Source organism: Schistocerca piceifrons, chromosome 3 (genome assembly GCF_021461385.2).
Source record: "Schistocerca piceifrons isolate TAMUIC-IGC-003096 chromosome 3, iqSchPice1.1, whole genome shotgun sequence".
Lineage (NCBI taxonomy): Eukaryota > Metazoa > Arthropoda > Insecta > Orthoptera > Acrididae > Schistocerca > Schistocerca piceifrons.
The window spans coordinates 343,692,587-343,716,545 of NC_060140.1; the positions used below are offsets into that span (position 1 = coordinate 343,692,587).

General features: G+C 44.0%; 1 protein-coding gene across 1 annotated transcript in view; it reads left to right on the top strand.

The window, feature by feature from the left end:
- Positions 1–23,959, top strand: part of LOC124788642 (glycogen-binding subunit 76A) — a 53,278-nt gene that overhangs the window by 5,208 nt on the left and 24,111 nt on the right. Inside the window, exon 2 of the mRNA XM_047255912.1 lies at positions 6,206–6,429. Coding sequence (XP_047111868.1) covers positions 6,206–6,429 — 224 coding nt within the window. The remainder of the gene's footprint in view (positions 1–6,205; positions 6,430–23,959) is intronic.

Below are 23,959 nucleotides of genomic sequence, written 5' to 3' on the forward strand. Positions count from 1 at the left end.
CTCGTGATCGCTATCCATCTCATTCATTGTTACCTGAACTTGCTACTATTTTGCAGTAAGAGTGGTATAAGATTCCCTTGGAGCCAGTCTTTATCAATTCCGAGACGATTAGAAGCTATTTTGAATGTCAACACGTTTCCTACATGCGGCTTCGTGAAGGGTGGTCACGTTTAGGTTTTACGCGCGTTTCCCGTTTTCGTGTGTGACATGTCTTGCGAAACTGAAGATGGTAGGTGTCTAGGTGCAATATATATATATATATATAAAATATTGTTTCAGACTGGGAAAAGCCGCTGCAAAAACCCATAGTATGTTGAAGCAAGAATTTGCGGAAGACGTCTTAGGTCGCATTGAAACTTCCGACTGGCTTACGTTTTTAAGATGTCAGAACATAGTTTGACGATGATCGACATTCAGGACGGCCGTGTCGCTGCTGTTTGCAATACGGTGCTGGAAGATCGTAGACAGACCATCCTGGATATGTGCTGCATCGTGGGACCGTCTTACGAGACGCGTCAGAGGATTTTGTCCGACGAACTGGACATGCGGTGGATTGTCGCAAAGTTTGTGCTGCGAATTCTCAGCGAAGAGCAGAACAGAAACAGGATCGAGTGCAAGGCTGCAGAGAACTTCAAGAAATGTTTGAAAGTGAACCAGACTTTATTTTGAAGGCTATTACTGGTGATGAAAGCTGGAGCTAAGGCGACATGGCTGCATGAAAAATGCGAAGAAATCGAAAAAGATATGATTGTTGGAAAGACTGACGCGACATATGGAAAAGTCAAAACAATCTTCCGTGAGATTAAAGTCAAGTGTGGTAACATTAAGACCGCAATGAGAACTCCACTGTTAAATGCAGAGGAGACAGCAGATATGTGGAAAGAGTACTTTGAATGCCTCTAGCCTCTAAAGGGGCAAGACCAGTCTGATGACATGGTAGAAGAAGAAACAGGAGGCTGTATAGAGAAATGGTAGAAGAAGAAACAGGAGTCTGTATAGAGAAGATAGGGATCCAGTATTAGAATCAGAATTTAAGAGAGCTTTGGAGGACTTAAGATCAAGAAAGGGACAAGGAATAGATAACATTCCATAGAATCACTAAAATCATTGGGGGAAGTGGCAACAAAATGACTATTCAGTTTAGTGTGTAGAATGTATGATTCTGGCGATATACTAGCTAACTTTCGCAAAGAAAACATCATCCACACAATTCCGAAGACTGCAAGAGTTGAAAAGTGCGAGAATTATCGCACAATCAGCTTAATAGCTCATGCATCCAAGTTGCTGACAAGAATAATATGCAGGAGAAAGGAAAAGAAAATTGGGGGTATGTTAGATGAAGATAAGTTTGGCTTTAGGAAAGGTAAATGCGCCAAAGAGGTTGTTCTGACATTGCGATTGATATTGGAAAAAGAGACTAAAGAAAAATCAAGACTTGTTCATAGGATTTCTCGACCAGACAAAAGCGTTCGGCGATATAAAATGGTGCAGGGTGTTCAAAATTCTGAGAAAAATAGGGCTGTAGAGAGTGGCAGGTAATACACAATATGAACGAGAACAAAGAGGGAACATTAGGAGTGAAATACCAAGGCCGAAATCAATAAAAGGGGTGTAGAACAGGGATGTAGTCTTTCGGCCCTATTGTTCAGTCTGTACCTCGATGAAGCAATGACGGATCTAAAAGGAAGGTTCAAGAGTGGAATTAAAATGCAAGATGAAACGATATGAAAGGATATCAATGATAAGATTCGCTGATGACATTGCTATCCTCTGTGAAAGTGAAGAATTACAGGGTCTGCTGAATGGAATGAACACTCTAAAGGTGCGTTTACATCTGTGCGCCTTGCGCCTAGTCTCCATGCGACTGTTTTTGCCCTGCACGGAAGTAGAGGCACGCACGTAGGCTGCATGTCTGTTCCTCAACATGTGCGTGGGAATGATTTCATTCACACGTGCTTTCACACTGGGCACCTCTACTTCCGCGTGGGCCAAGCTACAAACGGTTCAAATGGCTCTGAGCACTATGGTACTTAACATCTGAGGTCATCAGTCCCCTAGACTTAGAACTACTTAAACCTAACTAACCTAAGGACATCACACACACCCATGCCCGAGGGAGGATTCGAACCTGCGACCGTAGCAGTCGCGTGGTTCCGGACTGAAGCGCCTAAAACCTCTCGGCCACCACGGCCGGCCGGACAAGCTACAGCAGTACTGTGACTAGGCGCAACGCGCACTGGTGTAAACGTACCTTAACGAGTACAGAATATGGATTGAGAGTAAATTGAAGGAAGACGAAAGTAAAGAGAAGTAACAGAAATGAGAATACCTAGAAACTTGACACAAAAATTGGCCATCAACCTGGGCAGCAAAATAACCAGTGACGGACGGAGAAAGGAGGACATAAAAAACACACTAGCAGTGGCAAAAAAGGCGTTCCTGGCCAAGAGAAGTCTACTGATGAAACATAGGCCTTAGTTTGAGGAAGAAATTAATGAGAATATGTTTGGAGCACAGAAATGTATGGTAGTGTAACATGGAATGTGGGAAAACCAGAACAGAAGAGAATCGAAGCATATGAGATGTGGTGCTACAGAAGAGTGTTGAGAATGGGGTGAACTGATAAGGTTTGGAGTGAGGAGTTTCTCCGCAGAATCGGCGAGGAAAGGAATACGTGGAAATCACTGACAAAAAGAAGGGGCAGGATTATAGGACACCTATCAAGGAAAAATTTGCATGTTGCCGTAGAGAGCTGTTGAGGGCAAAGACCGTAAAGGAAGACAGAGATTGGAATACATCCACCAAACAATTAAGGATGTTGGTTGCAAGTGCTACTCTGAGGTGAAAAGGGTGGCTCAGGAGAGGAATCCGTGGCGGGCCGCATCAGACCAGTCAGAATATTGATGACTAAAGAAAAATGGATGTAATGTATGCGTATAGCCTATTGTGTGGTGTGATATTTGTATTTGATGACGACGACGACGACGACGACGACGACGACGACGACGACGACGATGATGATGATGATGATGATGATGGTGATAGAAGGGGAGGGTGAGTCCCGGTGTCGCCACGTAGCTTCCTCCTCTCGGAGAGCACCACGAGGACAGCCGAACTTAAAGACCCTATCTGATTCACGGATCAACCATAGACATTGTCGCCTGCACTTCGAGAGACACCGAGGAGAGGTTTGGAACTAAATTCAGCGCACTGGCGCAGACACTATTGGTCAAAACCTTAAGCCATCACCTCTTGCCCGTCCCAGATTGACAGTGAAAATTTCTTACACCAATAGGATTCGAACTGGCGAACCTCAGATTCGAGCACCGCTGCACAGGAGTGCGTTAGCGACCTCTGCCACGGAGACGGGTAGCCTATGGTTCAAATGGCTCTGAGCACTATGGGACTTAACATCTGTGGTCATCAGTCCCCTAGAACTTAGAACTACTTAAACCTAACGAACCTAAGGACATCACACACATCCATGCCCGAGGCAGGATTCGAACCTGCGACCGTAGCAGTCGCGCGGTTCTGGACTGCAGCGCCTAGAACCGCTAGACCACCGCAGGGGTAGCCTATATCCTACTAGTCAGCATCCACTACATTTCCGACTTTCTTCAGAATTATACTTACATTCTGCCCGCGAAACTGACATATTAAGTTTGGTTTACTTTTTTTCTGTCCCTAGCTGAGTTCGCTCTCGTTCCCGTTTCTTTTATGTCTGGGCAGTAATGTTAAGTTAAATACGAAGGGCACTCAATAAGTAATGCAAAATAACTTTTTTTCCTCGGTCACTGTCGATGATTGAAAAAGGCGAAATTCGCTGTGGTACATCGTGAAATTGTCCCACCTTCATCCCCTATAGTTTCATGAAGTTCCGACAGGTGGCGACGCTATGCATAGCCTGCAAAGTGGCGTCTGTAACAGAGGTGCGTTCCAATCAGAAAGCTGTCATTGAGTTTCTTTTGGCGGAAAACCAGAGCGTCGCAAATATTCGCAGGCGCTTGCAGAATGTCTACGGAGACCTCGCAGTGAAGCCAGTGAGCCGTTGGGCGAGGAGTCTGTCATGATAGATGACTGAGGGCTAGAAAAACAATTAAAATCCCTCAAAAGAGGAAAGGCCGCTAGACCTGATGGGATACCAGTTCCATTTTACACAGAGTACGCGAAGGAACTTGCCCCCTTCTTTGCAGCGGTGTTCCGTAGTTCTCTAGAAGAGCGTAGCGTTCCAAAAGATTAGAAAGGGCACAGGTCATTCCCGTATTCATGAAGGGACGTCGAACAGGTGTGCAGAACTGTAGACCTATATCGCTAACGTCGATCGGTTGTAGAATTTTGGAACACGTATTATGTTCGAGTATAATGACTTTTCTGGAGACTAGAAATCTACTCTGTAGGAATCAGCATGGGTTTCGAAAAAAACGGTCGTGTGAAACCCAGCTCGCGCTATTCGTCCACGAGACTCAGAGGGCCATAGACACTGGTTCACAGGTAGATGTCGTGTTTCTTCACTTCCCCAAGGCGTTCGATACAGTTCCCCACAGTCGTTTAATGAACAAAGTAAGAGCATATGGACTATCATACCAAATGTGTGATTGGATTGAAGAGTTCCTAGATAACAGAACGCAGCATGTCATTCTCAATGGAGAGAAGTCTTCCGAAGTAAGAGTGATTTCAGGTGTGCCGCAGGAGAGTGTCGTAGGACTGTTGCTATTCAAAATATACATAAATGACCTTATGGATAACATCGGAAGTTCACTGAGGCTTTTTGCGGATGATGGTGTAGTATATCGAGAGGTTGTAACAATGGAAAATTGTACTGAAATGCAGGAGGATCTGCAACGAATTGACGCATGGTGCAGGGAATGGCAATTGATTCTCGATGTAGACAAGTGTAATGTGCTGCGAATACATAGAAAGAAAGATCATTTATTTATCATTTAGCTACAATATAGCAGGTCAGCAAATGGAAGCAGTTAATTTCATAAATTATCTGGGAGTAGGCATTAGGAGTTATTTAAAATGTAATGACTATATAAAATTAATCGTCGGTAAAGCAGATACCAAGTTCATTGGAAGAATCCTAAGGAAATGCAATCCGAAAACAAAGGAAGTAGGTTATAGTACACTTGTTCGCCCACTGCTTGAATACTGCTCATCAGTGTGGGGTCTGTACCAGATAGGGTTGATAGAAGAGATAGAGAAGATCCAACGGAAAGCAGCGCGCTTCGTTACAGGATCGTTTGGTAATCGCGAAAGCGTTAATGAGATGATAGGTGAACTCCAGTGGAAGACTCTGCAGGAGAGACGCTCAGTAGCTCGGTACGGGCTTTGTTGAAGTTTCGGGAACATACCTTCACTTAGGAGTCAAGCAGTGTATTGCTCCCTCCTAGGTATATCTCGTGAAGAGATCATGAGGATAAAATCAGAGAGATTAGAGCCCACACAGAGGCATACCGACAATCCCTCTTTCCACGAACAATAAGAGACTGGAATAGAAGGGAGAACCGATAAAGGTACTCAAAGTACCCTCCGCCACACACCGTCAGGTGGCTTGCGGTGTATGGATGTAGATGTAGATGATCGTAACAAGGTCGCGCGAACCTGTCTGATCCCTCGGGTGTCAGCCGGTTGCACACAGCTGTGACTCCTGCAGTGTTGGAACGTGCGGACGCAGTCATTCGAGCTGATCGACGGATCACAGTTAAACACCTAGCTGCTCATCTGGACGTCTCTGTTGGCAGCGTCCACAAAACTTCGTTGGACTGCTCTTCCTTGTACACCCCAAAGCCCTGAACTCGCACATTTCGACTTCCATCTCTTTTGGCCCAATGAAGGATGCACTCTGTGGGAAGCTGTATGTGTATGATAGGGAGGTTATTGATGCAGCAAGACGTTGGCTCTGACGTCGAGTAATAGAGTGGTACCCTGCGGGCTTATAGGCTGTCCAAGTAAGGTGGGGTAAGGCCATCGCACTGAACCGATATTATTTTGAAAAATAGGGTTACGTGTCCAAATGAGTAGGGAACAAGATGGTATATTAGAATCCTGAATAAAACCAACCTGCTTTCAGAGAAAAAAAGTTTTTGCTAGTTATTGAACGCCCCAAATACAGTGTCAGTCGTGCAAACGAGCGTTGCAACGCGTGGTGTGGCGGATAGTAAAGAGGAGAACAATCCGGGCAGCTGAAGAGTGTTATTTGCAGGTGCTGTTCTTCGACCCCGAGTCGAGCACGAGCAACTGCAGCAGCGCCGGCGAGGATGAGGCGTTCGCGGCGTACAACGGGCGCGCCGCCTCCTCCGGCTCGGAGTCGACCTCGACGTCGACTTCGGACACGGGCACGCTGTCCGGCCTGTCCAGCAGCTCCTCCAGCGCCGTGCACGTTCAGCTGCCGGGACACGCTAGCGCCAGCGCCAGCGACGATAGCAGGTACTAGCCAGCTGGCCACATACATTCTTCACAAGTCGCTCTTCACTAAATACCACACCAGAAAAAGAGTTACTATAGTTGCGAGCAGCGTATGATAGCACATCATAGATATCTTAACTTCTCCCTTTACCCTCCAGTGACAACAAAATCGAAAGCAGTGACCAGAATAGTACTAAATGCTCCGTACAACTACATCCTTATAGTTTGGGACTCTGCAGTAATACACTAATGAGCAGTTGAAGTTGTAATTAGGGAAAAGTGTTGTTTTAAGCGGATGCAGAGAGAGAGAGAGAGAGAGAGAGAGAGAGAGAGAGAGAGAGAGAGAGAGAGAGAGAGAGCGTCAAAATTACCATATGAGTGCAATATAAAGCTGTTTGTTTACATTTAGCGCTATGATCGAAACTTCTGAATCATACTTTCTTCCCATGTTTTTACTTTACTAGTAACAGAGAATTTCAACAGTTGTTTCTGATAAGGATGCAAATCCAAATAAGTCAAGGGTTGTAAAAGTAAGTATCAAAACGGTCTAATTACATTACTCATAAAGTAAAAGGCGATTTGTGTATTGAAAAACGTAGACACACGGCGTAATATGTCTAGAGCTACTTCATTTGACAGTATGGTCGTATACACTGAAGTGCCAAATAAAGTGGTATATCAGCCTAATATCGTATAGGGCCTCTGATAGCACACGGAAGTGCCGCAACATGACGGGATGGACTCGACTAATGTCTGAAGTAGTGCTGGAGGGAACATCATGAATCTTGCTGGGCTGCCATTAATCGGTAAGAGTACGAGGGGGAAGACCTCTGCTGAACAGCACGTTGCAAGGCATTCCAGATAAGCTCAATAATGTTCATGTCTGGAGATTTTGGTGGCCAGCGGAAGTGTTTATTAAACTCAGAATAGTGTCCCTGCAGCCACTCTGTAGCAATTCTGTACGCGTGGGGTGTCGGATTCTCCTGCTGTAATTGCCTAACTCCGCGGTAATGTACAATGGACTTAAATGGATGCAGGTGATCAGACAGGATGCTTACCTACGTGTCACCTGTCGGAATCGTATCTAAACGTATTAGGGGTATCATATCACTGTAACTGCACACGCCCCACACCATTACAGGGCCTCCACCAGCTTCAACAGTCCCCTGCTTACATACAGGGTCCATGGATTCTTGCGGTTGTCTCCATACCCGTACGCGCCCATCCGCTCGATACAATCTGCAACGAGACTCGTCCGACCAGGCAAGATGTTTCCAGTCCTGAACAGTCCAATATCGGTCTTGACGGGCCCAGGCGAGGAGTAAAGCTTTGTGACGTGCAATCATCAACGGTACACGAGTGGGCCTTCGGCTCCGATGATGTCTCGTTCAATGGTTCGTACGCTGGCCAGAATCGAAATCTGTAGCAATTTGCGGAGGTGTTGCACTTCTGTCACGCTGAACGATTCTCTTCAGTAGTCGTTGGCCCGTTTTTGCAGGATGTCTTTCCAGCCGCAGCGATGTCGGAGATTTGATGTTTTACCGGATTCCTGATATTCACGGTAAACTCGTGAAATGGTGGTACGGGGAAATCCCCACGTCATGGCTACCTCGGAGATGCTGTGTCCCATTGCTCGTGCGCCGACTATAACATCACGTTGAAACTCACTTCGTTGAACTCTTGTCGTCTTATATAGGCGTTGCCGACCGCAGCGCCGTATTCTGTCTGTTTACATATCTCTGTATTTGAATACATATGCCCATACCAGTTTCTTTGGCGCTTCAGTGTATTTACGACACAAACAGATGAAGTTCTAGTATCATGGAATGTTGTTTACTGTTGTACACGATCCAGTCACATTAATTTTACTATTGGCCATGTTCGATACCAGCGTGCAATAACCACTCACAGACGGCGGGTGGCAACGGTAGCTGTGGAGGCGTATCGGGGGATGCGGAAATGGAACGATTTATCTGACGTCCAAAAGGGCAGGACCGCTGGGTTTCGGGCCAAACATGGAAGCATTTACAAAACGGCAAAGTTTTTAAACTGGCGCTATCCAAAACCAGCGCCGAGGCTAAAGTGCTCCACCACAGGCCATAGCTGACAAGGGTGAGTGGCAGACACTGAAATACGAACGAGCGAGGACGTATGCAACTGTTGAGCAGCTGACCGCGCAGATGAACGAAGGCACCATGAACAACGTCTTCTGAACGACCGTTCAGCGAACGTTGCAGCGTATGAGCCTCCGCGGCGGGCGCCTGGTTCATGTACCCATGCTGATTGCTGTTCATCGGTGACGAAGGCTACAATTTGCACATCACTACTGCAACTGGACGTCCATTGAGCGGCGGCAGCTGGCCCTTTTAAATGAATCACATTTTATGCTCAATAGCACAGATGTCCGTTGGTGTATACGACATCAAATGTGTGAAAGCCAGCATCCTACAACAATCATCAAAAGGGCGCAGGCTGGAGAAGGGAGTGCTATGGTCTGGGGAATGTTTCTGTGGCATTCCCTGTGTGATCTAGTAATTCTGAAATAGACAATGGATTAATGCAAGAATGCATCTATCCGTGGGGACCATGTCCACCCCTGCATGCAGGTGTACTTGCATGTTGTTTTTCCTCGGCCCCATGGCATCTAGCAGCAGAAAAATGCAACGTGTCACACAGCTCGTAGTGTGTGTACATGTTTCTGAGAGCACCACGATGAGTTTACCGTACTCCTCTGGCCACCAAATTTCCCAGATTTAAGTCCATTCGACAACTGTATAACCACTTCGATCGAGCTGTTTGCGCCATGGATCCTACAGGGAGAAACCTGTGCAGCTGGCTCTACATACCTGTTGGTACCTTCGAGAACCTCATTGAATGTCTCTCTCTCTCTCTCTCTCTCTCTCTCTCTCTCTCTCTCTCTCTCTCTTCTTTAGGCTTTTGACAGGTGGTCACATTAATCTAACTGGATAGTGTGTCCCCAACTCATTCTTTGAGCTGACACACTTTATGATAAGCTTCAAATGCTTGACAATAAGCTTGTTTATTTCTCTTAGTAAAATTTAAAAAAAGTCACCATCATAAATTTTTTTTAAAAAGAATTGCGCTTGGAGGGTAATATGAGCTGACACACTTTATGATAAGCTTCAAATGCTTGACAATAAGCTTGTTTATTTCTCTTAGTAAAATTTAAAAAAAACTCACCATCATAAAAAGTTTTTAGAAAGAATTGCGCTTGGAGGGTAATATGGAGTAGCCAGGAAATATGGAACCGATTTGTACAAATGCAGAGAATCTTTTAAATTTGGGAACAAATATTTTATGTACACAAAATTCAATTTTGAGATTTCTCTTAGTTTACACATTTAAAAGAATTACTTATCTGTAACAAAAAAGAATTTTATTCGATAGCAAATCTGTTAAGCGTGTAAACTTCGGAACAGTGCTGAAACAGTTGTTTGTGTAATAGAAAAAAATGGTTCAAATGGCTCTGAGCGCTATGGGACTTAACTGCTGAGGTCATCAGTCCCCTAGAGCTTAGAACTACTTAAACCTAACTAACCTAAGGACATCACACACATTCATGCCCGAGGCAGGATTCGAACCTGCGACCGTAGCAGTCCCGCGGTTCCGGACTGCAGTGCCTAAAACCGCACGGCCACCACGGCCTGCTGTGTAATAGAGGTAATTCGTTTTACATTCACCTATTGGCATAAGTCACAAATCTAATCTTCGTTCTCAGCACCCGTACGTTCAAGGTAGGTTTACAGAATACCAGGTATTCCATATTGCCCGACGTGCCATCTTGGATCAAACGTTAGTGTACATTTTCAATAAACGTTGCATATTTTTCAAAATTTACTTCTAATTTTTTAAACCACGCCATAACTGCGCTGTAGCTCACTTGATGTATGGGGAGGAACTGCAGTCACACTGGATCATCAGGGGAACATTTTGAGGTAGATTATAGTCTCTTGCTTGGGAGTGCCGCTCGACGGTTGAGGAATCACAGTATTTCATATTGTCCAACTACTCCATGATACCCAAAGTTCATCTGCTATACAAATTATTTAGTGTGGGAGCGTGCTGCCAATCAATGCGTTGAATATACACACATTTCGATCGATGTTCACCAGTAGATAAGATTTGTATATTATTTATATATATTATACGGATCTGCACGCCATTTTTCTTGTTTGGAAGCCCTCATAATACGCAACTGTGGTACTATTACAGCATTTGACGTAAAACCTGGCCTCTGACATACCACTGCAGAGACGGAGTCCGAGTCGTTCACTTAAGGTGCGAATAAAACTGTCTGCCGTTCAGAATTATAAGTCTGGCCATCTGCTCGATATGGCAACACTGTAGCATACGAATCTGGAGGAAGCGATGTCTTCTGATCGAACTGTTTAAACTAGACGCAGTGTAGACGCAGTCGTGAACTTTGGTCCACACCTTCCTTTATTTTTTTAACTGTATTTCGGGTTTCTGTTAGAAAGTATCAGTTTCGTGGGAAATCAGAGATAATTGGCTTCACTTTTACCCACCAGTAATAGTGAAACATTCCAAAAATATTTACTTGAAAAAAATCACGGCTACATCAAGATCAAAACAGAATATGCTCTAGAGTTCTCTCACCATACAGCTGCCGTCTGACACCAGCCGGCATCCACCCACGTGACTGCGACTCAGTGCACCTCGAACGTTTTTATGCACTCATCTTGGTAAGCATAAAACTGTTTATTACTGTATATAGTTTTCTTATGCAAAATTATTTTGTTAAAACGAGTGAACAAAGTGCAGTACATAACAAGCATTGGTTTCTATGAGTGTATTTATAAGTTGTCATGCTTTTGTTTGAAATTCTAGTATTTGCCTCACTGTTACACATAGAATTTTGCATACTTGAGTTTTGTGAACGTTGTTTAACCATTGTCAAATAGTCGCAAATGGAGAACGGTCTAATATTTGCGACATACTCGTATTATTCGCGTTGGATCTAATACATGGGTGCAGGCAGCGGAAGTGGATCGGAACATTTGATCATGTGTGGCGGTGACTACTATCGGAGAAATCGCTCCAGAAGAGGATTTTATTGTATCAAGAAACATCGTTCTAAAATCAATGATTCTGCACATTCAGGAAGTCTCGACAATTGATATATGTTCCTAATTTTTGGGGGTAATGCCGATGACTGCATTTTTAAGAAAAATTTTTTTTCAGTCAATAATGATCAAGAGATGAGTTAGCTACCCACAATATTTTCAGTATAGTCACTGCAGATGCTCCAAGAAGTTAATCATTTATGGTGAATGAGCTTTTCAATTTCCAGTATGCTAAAGACAAAAATAAAAATAATTGTGACAGTTACTGATTTACAATGTTTAGTTTGAAGCCACAGCACCTAAGTATTACTAGTAACTGTGCAATTGTCCCTAAATTTAGATATATAAATGGGAATGAAACTTACTTGGTATGTTTTTGGTATCTCAGCTCTCGGCTGCTGCGTCTTTGAGAGGCAAGCTGAATACACTCATTTGGGAACTCAGTGATGCTCAAATTACTTCCTGGATGGTACAGATTTATCCTGCTAAATTCACTTCATATTTTCATTTCCATTGAGCAATTTGACTGAAATGGGGTTATCTACACATACACTATGTGATCAAAAGTATCCGGACACCCCCAAAAACATACGTTTTTCACATTAGGTGCCATGTGCTGCCAGGTACTTCATGTCAACGACTCAGTCATTAGACATCGTGAGAGAGCAGAATGGGGCGCTCTGCGGAACTCACGGACTTCGAATGTGGTCAGGTGATTGGATGCCACTTGCGTCATACGTCTGTACGCGAGATTTCCACACTCCTAAACATCCATAGGTCCACTGTTTGCGATGTGATAGTGAAGTGGGAACGTGAAGGGACACATACAGCGTACAGGCCGACCTCGTCTTTTAACTGACAGATGGCTGATAGTTGAAGAGGGTCGTAATGTGTAATAGGCAGAAATCTATCCAGACCATCACAGGAATTTCAGACTGCATCAGGATCCACTGCAAATACTATGAAAGTTAGGAGGGAGGTGAGAAAACTTGGATTTCATGGTCAAGCGGGTGCTCATAAACCACACATCACGCTGGTAAATGCCAAACGATGCCTCGCTTGATGTAAGAAGCGAAAACACTGGACGATTGAACAGTGGAAAAACGTTGTGTGGAGTGATGAATCACGGTACACAATGTGGCGATCCGATGGCAGGGTGTGGCTATGGCGAATGCCCGGTGAACGTCGTCTGCCAGCGTGTGTAGTGCCAACAGTAAAATTCTGAGGCGTTGATGTTATGGTGTGGTCGCGTTTTTTGTGGAGGGGGTTGCACTCCTTGTTGTTTTGCGTGGCACTATCACAGCACAGGCCTACAGTGTTTTAAGCACCTTCTTGGTTCCCATTGTTGAAGAGCGATTCGGCGACGGCGATAGCATCTTTCAACACGATCGAGCACCTGTTGATAATACAAGGCCTGTGGCGGTGTGGTTACACGACAGTGACATCCCTGTTATGGGATGGCCTGCACAGAGTCCTGACGTGAATCCTATAGAAAACGTCTGATATGTTTTGGAACTCCGACTTAATGCCAGGCCTCACCGACCGACATTGATTTCTCTCCGCAGTGCAGCACTCCGTGAAGAGTGGGCTGCCATTCCACTAGAAACCTTCCAGCACCTTATTCAACGTATGCCTGCGAGAGTGGAAGGTGTCATTAAGCTAAGGGTGGGCCAACACGATACTGAATTCCAACATTACCGATGGAGGGCGCTACGAACGAAGTCATTTTTAGCTAGGTGTCCTCATACTTTAGATCCCATAGTTTAGTTTTGAGTCCACAAAGCACGTTCCTCACAAACTACAAACTAATATTGCTCTCTGTCCTAGCCATCGGTGGGGCAATAGAGCAGAGGCAAATGCCGTAGCTAGGCTAGCTCTGAGGTAATATGGTAAAGTAAAGGCTATGTTGGCTCTTGGTTACAATCTAGATGGTGGCTAACTTTTTACTCCAAATATGTGAGAGAGCTAGAAGCAGCTAAATCGAAAATCAATAGCGAAATCCTAAGAAAACTTCATCATAAATCTTCTGGCTTCTTTCACGACCCCATAGTCGAACAGCGACGAACTTATGATACTGCACATTTCTTAATGCCTTTTTATGCTTCTGCCGAGATAATATTTGGATTGTGAGCGTAAAAAAAATTATTTATGGTATTGCATCCGTTAGAACTGTCACAGTTCCATAGTACTTTTGTAAGTCACAGGAAAGCACACGAACAAAGGCTATTGCATTGTCCGTAATGTCCAATATCTTACTGATGGCGCTTAACTTAATGCCATGTTCCTTGTCTTCAGGACGGCATTTGACACTGTCCAACACTGCCGTTTAGTGGAAAAAAAGTTAAAGAAAACGAGCCATCAGAGTATCAAACCACATTTGCAACCGGATTCAACACTTCCTTGCAGACATAACAGGTCGTTCTTAGCTGACCAAATTGATAGTTGTGAAGTTAATTTCTGGAGTACCCCAAGGAAGTGTGATAGGACCGTTACTGTTTACAGCGTACATGCGTTGAAGAGCCAAAGAAACTGGTACACCTGCGTAATATCGTGTAGGGCTCGCGCGAGCACGTGGAAAACCTGCAAGACGACATGGCATGGACTAGACTAATGTTTGAAGTAGTGCCAGAGGGAACTGACACCATGAATCCTGCAGGGCTGTCCATATATCCGTAAGGGTACGAGGGTCTGGAGCTCTTCTGAACAACACGTTGCAAGGAAACCTAGATATGTTGAATGATGTTCAGGTCTGGGGAGTTTGGTGGCCAGCGGAAGTGTTTGAACTTAGAAGTGTGTCCCTGGAGCCACTCTGTAGCAATTCTGTACGCGTGGGATGTCGGATTCTCTTGCTGGAATTGCCCGAGTTTGTGGGAATGCACAATGGACTTGAATGGATGCTGGTGATCAGACAGGATGCTTACATAAGTTCACCTGTCGGAATCGAATCTAAACGTATCGGGGGTCCCATATCACTCCAACTGCACACGCCGCACACCATTACAGAGCCTCCACCAGCTTGAACAGTACCGTGCTGACATGCAAGGTCCACGGGTTCATGAGGTTGTCTCCATACCCATACACGTCCATCCGTTCGTTCGATACAATTTGAAACGAGGCTCGTCTGACCAGGCAATATGTTTCCAGTCATCAACAGTCCAATGTCGATATTGACGGGCGCAGGCGAGGCGTAAAGCTTTGTGTCGTGCAGTGAAGGGTGCACGAGTGGGCCTTCGGCTCCGAAAGCCCATAGCGATGATTTTTCGTTGAATGGTTCGCATGCTGACACTTGAGGGCCCAGCATTGAAATCTGCAGCAATTTGTGGAAGGATTGCATTTCTGTCACGTTGAACGATTGTCTTCAGTCGTCGTTGGTCCCGTTCTTGCAGGATCTTTTTCCGGCCGTAGCGATGTCTGTGATTTGATGTTTTGCCAGATTCCTGATATTCACGGTACACTCGTGAAATAGTGGTACGGGAAAATCCCCACTTCATCGCTACCCCGGAGATGGTGTGTCCCATCGCTCGTACGCTGAATACAACACCACCCTCACACTCACTTAAATCTTGATAACCTGCTATTGTAACAGCAGCAACCGATCTAACAACTGCGCTAGACACCTGTTGTCTTGTATAGGTATTTCCGATCGCAGCGCCGTATTCTGCCTGTTTACATATCTCTGTATTTGAATATGCATGCCTACACCAATTTCTTTGGCTGTTTAGTGTAAATTATTTTGTAAAAAGAGTCGGAAGCTCTTTAAGTTCGCATATAATGGGGGATATCTATAAGAAAATAGCAATACCAGGAGACAGTATCGATATGCAAATGACCTACGGAACATCGATGAATGGTGAAAGTATTGGAAGTTAACACTGAATGTAAATAAATGTGGCATATTGTGCATGCAGCTGAAGCCAAACGGATTCATAGGAAGAATCTTAAGGAAGTGTAACTCATCCACGTAGGAAGTGGCTTAATAGGCTCTTGTTCGACTAACACTTAAGTGTGTTCATCAGTCTGAGACCCTTACCAGTTAGGATAGTTAGAAGAGAGAGAGAAGATCCAAAGAAGAGCAGTACATTGCGTCACGGAATCGTTTAGTCGGCGCGAGATCGTTACAGAGATGCTCAGCAAACTCCAGTGAGAGACGCTACAAGAAAAGCGTTGTGCACCATGGAAATGTTTACTGTTGAAATTTCGAGAGAGTCCTTTTCGGAAGAATCGGACAAATATTACTTCATTCCACGTACATCTTGGGAAATGACCACGATGACTAAATTTGAGAAATTAATGGTAACGCAAGAGCCTTGCTGACAACCATTCTTCTCGCGCACCATTCGCGAGTGGAACAGGGAAGGTGGAATCAGTTACTGATACCAAAAGTTCCCTCCGCCAACCTTCAAGTAGCGTGTGGAGTATTGCTGAAAATGCAAATGTAATTCGTGACTATTTAAGCACTCTCATTTTACAGATATTTCATATTTTATTGGAATAGACTTTCACCAAAAGGTTATCGTGGTAAGTCACAACCTATCCATGACCTACAGAGGCTTTATGAACGATACAGGCCTGGTAGGATCTAAGATCAGAAGAGTAAGTGCTTAAGAGCTGACTTCTCAAACTCCCAGACGGTTTTATTGAGAAATCAGCAGAGTGCAGGGGGGCGCTATCGTGCAGTAGCAACACCTGATGTAGCTTTGTTTGCCGTTTTTCTGACACTGCGACCGCAAGGCTTCTCAGTTCTCCGAAACAAATGCCAGCAACGATGAACGCACCCCATGAGAGTAGTTGGTAGTGTAAAACACCCTGTGCGTACCAACAAATTTAAAATATTATCATTCACACTGCCCCTCGCCCAAGGAGATGAACTTTGATAGGGACAGCTACTAATATATTCTTAGGAAGTTAAGATAAAGGCACCATAACTCATCAGAAGTAGCGGTATTGCTTAGGAATGCTCGATGAGCGGATTGATGACGTTCAAATAAAAATGCTATAATTTTCATTACTACTACTTTGAATTAGGAATTCCTACACCCAACTTCTGAACCTTGGGTACTGAACGCAATGTCGCACGGCTATTAAATGATCGCAGTTTTCATATATTTCATTTATCGAGACTTCTTGTGTGTGGAATATCATTCGTATCAAAACGATTCCTTATGAAACAAGAAAATCCTTTTCTGGCGTGCCGGCCGCTGTGACCGAGCGGTGCTAGGCACTTCAGTCCGGGACCGCGCTGCTGTTACGGTCGCAGATTCGAATCCTGCCTTGGGCATGGGTATGTGTGACGTCCTTGGGTTAGTTAGGTTTAAGTAGTTCTAAAGTCTAGGGGACTGATGACCTCAGATGTTAAGTCCCATAGTGCTTAGAGCCATTTGAACTTTCCTGGCGTGATTTGTTCAAAAATGTTCAAATGTGTGTGAAATCTTATGGGACTTAACTGCTAAGGTCATCAGTCCCTAAGCTTACACACTACTTAACCTAAATTATCCTAAGGACACACACACACACACACACACACACACACACACACACACACACGCACACACACGCCCGAGGGAGGACTCGAACCTCCGGCGGGACCACCCGCACAGTCCATGACTGCTGCGCCCTAGACCGCTCGGCTAATCCCGCGCGGCGTGATTTGTCCGATGTCATTCGTCCTACACAAATGTTTCGAGTTGTATTCGCTGCTTTCACCCATCTGTTTAACCTAAAATTAAGAAATTCAAACTTCAGACCTTTTTCCGTTTGCGATTCTGTTTAATAACGCATCAACAACATTCGTAAGACTCAAATATGCAGAATAGAATACATAACTGCAAGGCACACAGTTGAATTTAAATTATGAAAATGACTCGTGATAAATACACTCATAGCGTCATATACGTGTTGTTGCTGCACTTCGTTTACTGAGTTAATCGAAGTTATTTTGCGCGGAAAATCAAACTACACTAGCAATCAATTTTATGCTTACCAGTGCGAGAGCAGAAATGTGACAAAGATCTGCCACGTCGCGATCACGTGGCAGGCCGTCTGGCATCAAGTAGACGCTGGCATTATTGCTGGAGGTCGGTGGGCGCTGTATGGCGACGAAACTATCTAGTATCACGTGTTGTAATGATCTTCACACAGCCACCAGCTCTATCGCGGAAATTTTCTGAAAGGTTTTACTGTTTTTGGTCGGTTAAAAATTGAGACAAACTGCCTTTAAAATTCCATCAGATTGATACTTCCAACAAACAACCGAAATGCGTTTTAAAAAATAATGGAAGACCATTTTGAAATTTTTCCACTTCGGCTGTTTTTGACAAGCATTCGCTTTGTTTCATCTTGGACGACTGACAAATTTCGGCTTTACAGGCCACTTTCAAGGCCAGTAGTTGTCAATGTGTTGTACAATTATCCGATTATAAAAAGGCGGATAATTATCTACATTGAGACCTACTGCACTTGAAAATGACCTTCAAGAACTATTGACCTATAGTGCTAGAGGTAATGATGTGCATGCTTGTCAAAAACAGCCGAGGTTGAGTACTTCAAAATGTTTTCAACAGCTATACAGCTTTGGTACTCTTCATGAAGGAAATGATAAAAGAAGGAGTGGATTCCAAGACTTGTGTCTGCATTGCATGACGTTTACGTTTAGACCACGAGGAGATGCAGTAGCAAAACAGTTCAAACAGGAACTTACGCATCCTAAAGTGTTGCCAGATGGAGTAGGTACTCGGACTTAAAATTCATTGATATCTTAAGCGACTGGCTGGCGGCCAGGTTTTATGTCATAGAATGTACCCATCACGTGTAGAATGGGTAGGTGTGATTAATAGTCTACTTTCCCTAAGGATGAATCAAAATTAAACATTTGGCAACAGACCAGCTAAAGTGCGTGAAGTAACCACAGAAATCAAGGTGGGACGTACGACGAACGTATCCATTACGGCAGTGCGGCGAAATTTGGGGTTAATGGGCTATGGCAGCAGACGACCGATGCAAGTGTGTTTGCTAACAGCATGACATCGTCTGCAGCGGCTCTCTTGAGCTCGTGACCATAGCGGTTGGACCCTAGATGGCTGAAAAATCGTGGCCTTGTCGGATGGGTCCCAATTTTAGTTGGTAAGAGCTGGTGGTAGGATTAGCGTCTGACGTAGACCCCAAAGTTATGGACTGAAGTTGTCGACAAGGCACTATCGAAGCTGGTGGTGGCTCCATAGCGTTATGGGATAGGTTTACATGGAATGGATCGGGTCCTCTGATCCAACAGAACTGACCGTTGACTTGAAATGGGTATGTTCTGCTACTTGGAGACCATTTGCAGCTATTCACGTGGAATTTATGTTGCCAAACACCGATGGAATTTTTACAGATAACAGTGCCCCAAGTCACTGACCACAGTTGTTCGTGATTGGTTTGAAGTTCATTCTGAACTATTCGAGCAAATTATTTGGGCACGCAAATTGCCAGGCTTGAATCCCGTTGAACATTTATGGGACATAATTGAGAAGTCAGTTCGTGCATAACATCCTGCACCGGCAACACTTTCGCAATTATGGACGACTATAGAGGCAGCATGGCTCAATATTTCTGCATGTGACATCCAATGACTTGGTGAGTCCATGCCACGTCGAGCTGCTGCACTCCGCCGAGCAAAAGGAGGTCCGATACGATATTGGGAGATACCCCGTGACTTTTGTTACCTCCTCAATGTACGTAGGAGGAAGCAATATATTAGTTGATACTCTGGGAACCTACGCCATCGGAAATTTAACATCTACATCTACAAGATTACTCTGCAATTCACATTTAAGTGCTTGGCAGAGGGTTCATCGAACCACAATCATACTATCTCTCTACCATTCCACTCCCGAACAGCGCGCGGGAAAAACGAACTCCTAAACCTTTCTGTTCGAGCTCTGATTTCTCTTATTTTATTTTGATGATCATTCCTACCTATGTAGGTTGGGCTCAACAAAATATTTTCGCATTCGGAAGAGAAAGTTGGTGACTGAAATTTCGTAAATAGATCTCGCCGCGGCGAAAAACGTCTTTGCTTTAATGACTACCATCCCAACTCGCGTATCATATCTGCCACACTCTCTCCCCTATTACGTGATAATACAAAACGAGCTGCCCTTTTTTGCACCCTTTCGATGTCCTCCGTCAATCCCACCGGGTAAGGATCCCACACCGCCCAGCAACATTCTAACAGAGGACGAACGAGTGTAGTGTAAGCTGTCTCTTTAGTGGACTTGTTGCATCTTCTAAGTGTCCTGCCAATGAAACGCAACCTTTGGCTCACCTTCCCCACAGTATTATCTATGTGGTCTTTCCAACTGAAGTTGTTCGTAGTTAGTTGATGACGCCACTCTCGTTACGTGTGCCCCTGTAATTCGCTGGACAGCTCCGTGACGCTTTTGCTCTTACTAAGCCAATGTGTGCCGTAATGCGCTGCTCTCACGACCCGTTTTCACAGACGAGGTACTGGTAGAATTGAAGCTGTGAGGACGGTCGTGATTCATGCTTGGGTAGCTCAGTTGGTAGAGCACTTGCCCGCGAAAGGCAAAGGACCCAAGTTCGAGTTTCGGTCCGGCACACAGTTTTAATCTGTGAGGAAGTTTCAATAGAGGGCCTTTCTATCTGTTTGCGCGCAGTTCGCTACATTTGTTCATGTAGGGTATCAACTGGCAATCCCTACGCCAAGCGTCGTTCCATTGCAGATCTTCCTGCATTTCGCCACAATTTTATAGCGTTGCGAGTTCTCTGTATACAACAGGGAACAGCCTCTTGGAGCTTCCGACGTTATCCACTTCGTCATTCACATACATTAGGAACAGTGATAATCCTCAGATATTTCCTGAAGTAGGCACAAAGTTGCTTTTATGTTTGACGAACTATCCACAAATAATGACATATTGCATTCGAGACAGTGGTGAAAAGAACAGTAATCGATCGCCAGATCCATTGTTTTATTACAGCAGATTCAGATTTCAAGAATTACATAGCGATCTTTAGTGCTTAAAATTACAAAACAGGAGAATCAGGAACGAAATTACGACCGTTGACAACGTAGCGTAACTGCAGACCTAACCACGATACCATTACGTACCCCATAACAACAGGTGACATTAGTCTAAAGTGTCACGTAATGAACAATATTGGTTAATGTAGAGCATACTGGATTATAACATGAACTGAAGCCGTTGCTTACGTGGTTGAACGGGAAGAAAATGTGATCTCTAGCAAGGTGCCGGTGAATAGTTAAATAATAGCAAAGCTATACAATTTTCAAAAATATTTCTTTAAAATGTATGCTGAACAATAAACACAAATAATGGTTAAACTATGGAAAGCATATCGCATTTGTGAAGACATAAAGTGTAACCCCTCAATAAAGATAAGTACAGGCTAGTAGCTCGTGGTCTTCCCGCTTCCCGCGCACAGGGTCCCGGGTTCGATTCTCGGCGGGGTCAGGGATTTTTCCTGCCTCGAGATGACTGGGTGTTGTAGTGTTGTCGTCGTCGTCATCATCATCATCATCATCATCATCATCATCATCCATTCCCATTACAGTCGGAGGAAGGCAATGGCAAATCACCTCCGCTAGGACCTTGCCTAGTACGGCGTTGCGGGTCTCCCACATCGTCCCTACGCTCCTCGCAGTACATACTATTATCACATGATAGGATGTTACTTTTTCCTTTTTTTGCATTAGAAACTAATGGAAGAAGATCCATTTACGATTCGATACAACGCGCAAAGTATAATGTTAAAATAGTGTACCAAAATAAAAAAGAACTTTAAAGGAATAAAGTACCACAACGAAAGGTGGTGTGCCCTTTCTGGGCACAAACAAAAATCCTGCAACTCGTAAAATTACATTAGCGCCATCTCCGGGCTTACAACATAAACAGGTGGAATAAAGCAGTATTACAATGTCGAAAGCTAGCCAGTGGTGCATAAAAATGAACAATTAAGTAAAATAAAGGAATGAAATCCTCGATTTGCATGATTTAACTTATGCCCGATTTTTATTGTAATTTTTCATCATACTTTTCATTCAAGTTTAGTCATTTGTTCATTTTTGTGCGATACTGGCTGGCTGCATAACTTTCGGCAACGTAAACCTGCTTTATTCCACCTGTTTATACTGTAAGCCCAGAGATGGCGCTAGTGTAACTTCACGAGTTGTACGATTTTAGTTTATCCCCAGAGAGGGCGCACTGCATTTTATTGTAGTACTTTCATTCCTTTAAAGTTTTTATTTTGATACATTATTTTAACATTGTACTTTTCCCGTTGTATCGAAGTGTAACTGGATCTTATTCCGTTAGTTCCTAATGGAAAAAAAGACAAATATCCTGTACTTAATTTTGCTGAGAGGCTACGCTTATGACCTCGCAAATGTGATTTGCTTTCCGTGGTTTAACCACTACTAGTGGTTTATTGTTCAGTGTAGTTTAAAAAGAAATATTTTAAAAAATTATATAGCTTTGCTATTATTTAACTATTTACCGGCACTTCGATAGAGGGCACCACACGGCTATGATGCCACATTTTCTTCCCGTTCAACCATGTAAACAACGGCTTCAGTTCATGTTACACTCCTATATGCTCCACAGTAACTAATATTGTTTATTACGTGACCCTTTGGACTAATTCACCTGTTGCTATGTGGTATGTAGTTGTACGGTGTTATGTTTGCACTTAAGGTACGTTGTCAACGGTCGCATATTTGTTCGTGATTCTCCTGTTTCGTAATTTTTAGAACTAAAGATGGCTATGTAATAGTTTAAGTCTAGGTCTGCCGTAGTAAAACGACAAATTTCGCGATCGATTGCTGTTCTTTTCTCCATTGTCTATATTCAACGATCGCTACACACAAGCGGATTATATGGATTCCAACCTGATTAAACTATTGCGTTCTGTTCGCTACAAAGTCTTCAGTTCAGTCAGAAAGCCGATGTTATGTCCTATACGCTCGAATCATTTGATACAGCGCCGAACTATGTGAAACGCTTTCTGGAATTCAGGGAACATGGTATCAACCTGAGTGCCGGTGAGAACCTGCCGATTTTGTTTGGCGAAGAGAGCGAAATAGATTTCAAACTATCGTTGTCTGCGAGATTTGTGTTTATTCCTACACAGGAGATGTTTTTGTCTCTTAAAAGATCACGTACTGACAGCGATATAGGCCTTCAGTCGTGTGCGTCCTCCAAATCGGATGTGGCTTTCAGTTTCCAATCATTCGGAACGTTTCGTTCCTCCAGTGGCCGACGGTAGACTGCTGCTACAAGAGGAGCAAATTCCTCCGCTCACGTTGCGCCTGAAACTATACCTGTTAGATTCCGTCATCCGTTCACCAGCAGTAGTTGAGTTTTTATCCAATGGTAACTTCCTTTGGTACCTCATTCTGGCGACGATTGAAAGGAAAAACAGCAGTACGATCTTTCTCGTGAAACAATATTTTGTAAAACGAATTTCGTATTTCGACCTTCATTCTTTTATTCTCTGTTACGTACCAGTTGTGGCCACATAGTGTCTAGACATATGGTTTTGATCCGTTTGAACTCTTTACGTATGGCTCTCCGTACGCTAATTTCGGCTTCTTTCAGTGTTTATCTGCAACATTTTGGTTGTTGTGAAGATTTCTTTGCTTTCGGAGCAGTTACCTGAAACGGCTTTCGAACCACGGAGGGTTTTGGAATTAATAGTTCCGTGTGGAGAGTTTGGGAAAACATCACTTGCAACAACCTGTGTCAACGTCTGCCTCGGTAGCTGTGCAGACAGCGCGGTGGTTTCCTAACCAAAGGGGCTTCGTTCGATTCTCTGGCTGGCGGAGATTTTCCTCCACTCGGGGCTGGATGTCGTCGTCTTTACGTTTGTATCGTCGTAACTAACATTTAAGAGTTGAGATGACTGTATGGGCAAGTACCGAAAGCCACTAAATTTAAAAAAAAAGTGCAGGAGATACACACTCAATCTTTGATGCAAGGAACACTAAATGGAATACCCATCCACTCACACCGAATTGTATTCATGTCTCGATTGGTGTACTCATTTCTGAAAAATCATACATTACTTACTTACTTTCCGTGTCCGGAACTAGACTTCAGACTTCCAAAAATCAGCAGCCATTATGGCGTTGTCATTTGCCTCCAATAAGTTATTCATTGTGCAGGGCTGGTCTAAATATGGACAGATGAGCAGGTGTTGAGGATCCTGGACAGAACCACACAGATAGTGTGTGTTCTCATTCTCTTTTAGGAAACCCCATTGCTGCAGGTTTGTCTTGCACTTTGGCACTTCTACCCTCATACGGTTTAGGGTTCTCCAGACTGTGTATGGTTGGTCTCCACCAGGCGCCAGTTCTTCTTTTACATATTTATGGGGGTTTCTCTGGTCGATTTTCCATCTTTTCAAACGATTCTCTGCAGCCGACCCTT